General features: G+C 42.7%; 1 protein-coding gene across 1 annotated transcript in view; it reads right to left on the bottom strand.

The window, feature by feature from the left end:
• LOC104405022 (uncharacterized protein C18orf25 homolog) overlaps positions 1-3,050 on the bottom strand; it is a 7,224-nt gene extending 4,174 nt beyond the window's left edge. Inside the window, exon 1 of the mRNA XM_010013610.1 lies at positions 2,234-3,050. Within this exon, the coding sequence (XP_010011912.1) occupies positions 2,234-2,957 (724 nt within the window). The 5' untranslated portion in view covers positions 2,958-3,050. The remainder of the gene's footprint in view (positions 1-2,233) is intronic.
• Between the last annotated feature and the right edge of the window lie 1,642 nt (positions 3,051-4,692).

The following is a 4,692-nucleotide window of genomic DNA, read 5'->3' as shown; positions in this document are numbered from 1 at the left end:
CCCTAAATTTTGAGGATAGTCACAGTGTAATGCTAAGTGCACTGAAGTGGCTTTCTAGTCAAAAAAAAAAAAAAGATAATTCAACTTAAGCTCTTTGCCAGTTCCAAGAAGAGGGATCACAGATGGCATGTGAACCTACGACTGCAACCGAGAGCTGAGAGTCCTTCTAAGACTAACAGCTCCACTGCATCTGTTAAGACCACAACGTTTCATTAACCCACAAGTAGGACAGGATGCATTTTTGGCCAACCTTCTCCTTATCTCTACTTTTCTCTTGTACTTGGAGGCTGTTTCCCACAAACCAAAGTCGTTTCTATTTAAAAGAAAACCACAATGCAGCAGGTACACGTTGCCCCTAAGTCCAAAATGACTGCTCAGAAGTTTTAATGTCTTAAAGGTAGTGTGGTATGAAGCACTCCCACATCTTGCTTTGCAGGTAAACTGGGGCCTTGGTGTCATCATCACTGAATAAACAAGTTTGTTAGTGCACTGCAATGGGATTTTTTCACTGAAAGCATCTCACAGTTAAGATCAAGAGCTCTAAACACAAAAGAGCCTTAGTGACACTGAAAAAGCACCCTACACTGGTTTTGGGTCCATGCAATAGAAGTCAAAAATGTAAGTAGATCTGAAAATACCATGTGGTGCCTTTCCAGGTCACAAGGTACTTCTATAGCTTAAAAAAATAATATAACCTGGGGGACTTACTGTGTATGGTTTGAGTTTTTTGAGGGCTGGGGAAGAACCTGTCCCAAAACTCAGTGAAATAAGTCTTGTTTGACAGGCTTCAAACCAGGCTTTCATTATCCAGCAAAGAGTAAATATAGTAAATAAAAAGGCACAAAACTAAGAAAGCTGTAAGTTAAACTACTAAAATTATTTTCACCAATTTAGATCTCTATTAGAAGTTTACTACACAATAATTATAGGAGGAGTATGCCTTTCCCAGACTTTCTAATAATAAACATTCACTTCCTTTGTGCAACCTGCTTCCTAGCAGTATGTGGGAAAAATGCCACTTCTCATGGCACCAGAACCATACACCACAAACAAGTCAGTTAAAATGCAGTTATCTGTAAAATCTGCTGCAAATATTTTAAATAATTCATCTAGCAAACATCCGTTCGGCAATTTACGAGTAATTACTGCAGTTTTCCTTTAAATGTTCTTGCCCTATGTAAACTGATATTTACCTCAAAAAAATCCCAAAACTTCTAGCACAAGAGGCAAAAAGGCATGTAACCCAGTAAAAATTGGCAAGCCAAAAAGTTTCTTTTTATGTGATTTTATTTTTGATTGCCATATGATGATGGTTCTATGATATAATATGCTGCAAGAATAATTCACACAAGCTCCTGTCCATGGCACTTGAGCTAGTAACAGACTCAGGAAAGAAAAAAGGATTCATCTTTCTTTTGCTAACAAAGTCATGAGAAGGCCCTGTAACTTGCTGCCTCCAGTCTTAAAACGGATATGTCAGAAACAGAACTTTCTATAGACGTTAAAGATCCTATGTCAAAGGAAAACAGTAATAGCTTTGTCTCAAATGTTAAAAAATTTGGGTGTGTGGTGTCCCTGCTCATGGAAGGGGGGTTGGAACTAGATGATCTTAAGGTCCCTTCCAACCCTAACTATTCCATGATCCTATATAGCTTGTGTACCTGCATAAACAAATTCATGTTTATCTCCTAAAATAGGTGACCAGCTGTGATCTGCAAGAATTTTAAGTAAGGGTAAGTAGGTTTATCATGCACTAAAATGTAGAGCTGAAAGCAATGGCAAATGCAACAGTGAACAGGGCCTTATTGTGACACAGCAAGAGGTTTGCCATGTTATTTCTAATACAGCTGCTGAGCTGTGGTCTTAATATATTAAAGCAAAGCTGGCCACTTATCTTAAGAATGTATTTACTAGATTATCATCATCTAATGGGATTTGACAGCACTGATAAGAGTCCATAGAGGCTTACAAAGGAAAAGATCTGAAAATTCCAGAATTCAAAGATAGTCTTTCCTCCAATTTACCATTACTATTCTTTGATGGAGTGCAAAAGTGCACTGAAACCTCCGAACAGATTTTATAATTTGCTCATGTCTTGTTAATATACTGCAGTCTTCAAATTTACACAGAGCTGCAGTTCTGGTTTTTCTCAAGTGTCACTCATCTAACTTAGCATGACAGCTGAGAAACGATGGCAGATGCGTTACAGTTCAGTTTAAAAAACATCCTCTACCTGGTATCTCTGCAGTGATTGTCTTGCTGCTTCCTGAAACCTCTTCATCATCCTCTGATGAGCTTGTGCTTGAGTCACACGTCAGGTCACTATCACTGGTACTGCTGTCCTGCAGCAGGTTGTACTTCTTGCGAGCAGCTGCTTCCCGTTTCTGTCTCAAGAGCCGAATTCTTTCTTTGTGCTTTTGGCTTCGATGACCTTTTACCTTGGTAACTCGACCATTCTGCTTATCACTAGACTGTCGGTTTTTCTTGGCAGCCATTGTTGAAGTTTCACTTTCGGACCTGGATCGCCTGGATTTCCTCCCAACTGTAGCCCCAGATGCTGCAGAAGAGTCTCCCTCTACAACAGCTTCAGCCTGACAGGGCTCATTCTCTTCTGTAGAAGATAATGTATCTGAGTCAGCCAAATGCCCACTGGAAGAAGGGGAAAGCATGCAGTGATTAGAAGAGTCACTCTCATAAACTCGACCACCCGTTGGCTTATCGCTCTCTGTAGATGCCAGCTGAGACTCTGAGGAGTCTCGTCTCAGTTCCATCAGTAAGCAAGGCATTGAGGAGAGCACTGCAGAGTCTGCTGCAGCGGGCACGTTGTCTTTCTGAGTTTGTGTCTCGAGTTCTATAGGTCCGTCTTCATCTGGAGCATTCTCCTGCTTTTCAGAAGTCTTCGGTGGAACTTCTGAATCAACAAGTTCTTCTGCTTTTCCCACTGCCTCCATCTTCATTTCAGAACACCAAGGTCCTCCTGGTCTCAAAGCATGGAGCACATGGTCTGGAAGACTGTGTGAACTGGAGATGGACTTCAGCAATGCAGCAGCCTGCACAAGAACACAACAGTAAGAGTAATTTACCCAAATAACTCACTCAGTCCTGCTTTTTACACTACTACCTAAACAACTCAGGGCTTTCAATTACAGTTTAGTTCAGTATTGTATTGGTTTTCTTCATTTACTTCTTCCTAGTGGACTCATCCTCTTACACATCCATGAAAGATGGTACTGCAATCACCTCACTAGAATAATCAGAACAGATCAAAAAGTAATAAAAATATTTCTGAACTCTCACTTTATAAACACAAATTAATGTATTATAAGCAACATATGCCAAACGTCTTTAACTAGAACTTCAAACATATTTTAATGGAGAAGCGCTCTACGGACAGATAGAACAGCCCCACGTTCGCAGGTCCTTGTCCTCATGGGGGACTTCAACCATCCTGACACCTGCTGGAGAGACGGTACAGCCCGGCACAAGCAATCCAAGAGGTTCCTCAATTGTGTGGCAGACAACTTCCTCTTGCAAGTAATAGAAGAGCCAACAAGAAGAGGTGCCATGGTTGACCTCGTGCTCACCAACAGGGAGGGGTTGGTTGGGAAAGTGACACTCCAGGGCAGCCTTGGCTGTAGTGACCACGAGATGGTCGAGTTTGAGTTCCTCAGAACAGTGAGAAAAGCGTCCAACAAGCTGACTGCCCTGGACTTCAAGAGAGCAGACTTTGGCCTCTTCAGGAACCTGCTTAGTAAGGTTCCATGTGATATAGTCCTAGAGGGCAGGGGGGCCCAAGACTGCTGGTTGATATTGAAGGACCACCTGCTACAAGCTCAGCAGTGTTGCATCCCGACTAGAAGAAAATGCAGCAGTAGGGCCAGGAGCCGCTGAGGAAACTTAGGGGGAAAAAACAAGCTTAAAAAAAGTGGAAGCAAGGACAGGCATCCTGAGAAGAATACAGGAAAGTTGTCTGGGAAGCTAGGGACCAGGTCAGAAAAGCTAAGGCCCAGTTAGAATTAAATCTCGCAAGAGACATGAAAGATAACAGGAAAGGCTTCTATAGGTACGTAGCAAATAAAAGACAGACTAGGGACGACATGGGCCTTCTCCAGAAGTTACCAGGATTTGGAGAAGGCTGAAGTTCTTAATGACTTCTTTGCCTCTGTCTTCACTGCCAAATGCTCTGACCACACCACCCAAATCTTGAAAGGCAGCTGCAGGGACTGTGAGAATGAAGACCTTAGGCCCACTGTAGGAGAGGATCAGGTTCGAGATGACCTTAAGAACCTGAACGTGCACAAGTCCATGGGACCTGATGAAATCCATCCACAGGTCCTGAAGGAGCTGGCGAATTAAGGTGCTAAGCCACTGTGCATCATATTTGAAAAGTCACGGCAGGCAGGTGAAGTTCCGGATGACTGGAAGAAGGGAAATATAACCCCCATTTTCAAGAAGGGGAAGGTGGAAGACCCAGGGAACTATAGACCAGTCAGTCTCACCTCTGTGCCTGGAAAAAATCTTGAAGCAAATTCTCCTGGGAAGAATGCTAAGGCACATGAAAAACAACGAGGTGGTTGGTGACAGCCAGCATGGTTTCACTAAGGGGAAATCCTGCCTGATCAATTTGTAGCCTTCTATGATGGGGCTACGGAAATGATGGACAGCAGCAGAGCAGTTGACATCATCTACCTG

Source organism: Nestor notabilis, unplaced genomic scaffold, assembly GCF_000696875.1.
Source record: "Nestor notabilis isolate BGI_N333 unplaced genomic scaffold, ASM69687v1 scaffold314, whole genome shotgun sequence".
In the NCBI taxonomy this organism is placed as follows: Eukaryota; Metazoa; Chordata; class Aves; order Psittaciformes; family Psittacidae; genus Nestor; species Nestor notabilis.
The sequence above is the reverse complement of the archived record's forward strand: the minus strand, read 5'-3'. Positions and strand labels throughout refer to the sequence as shown.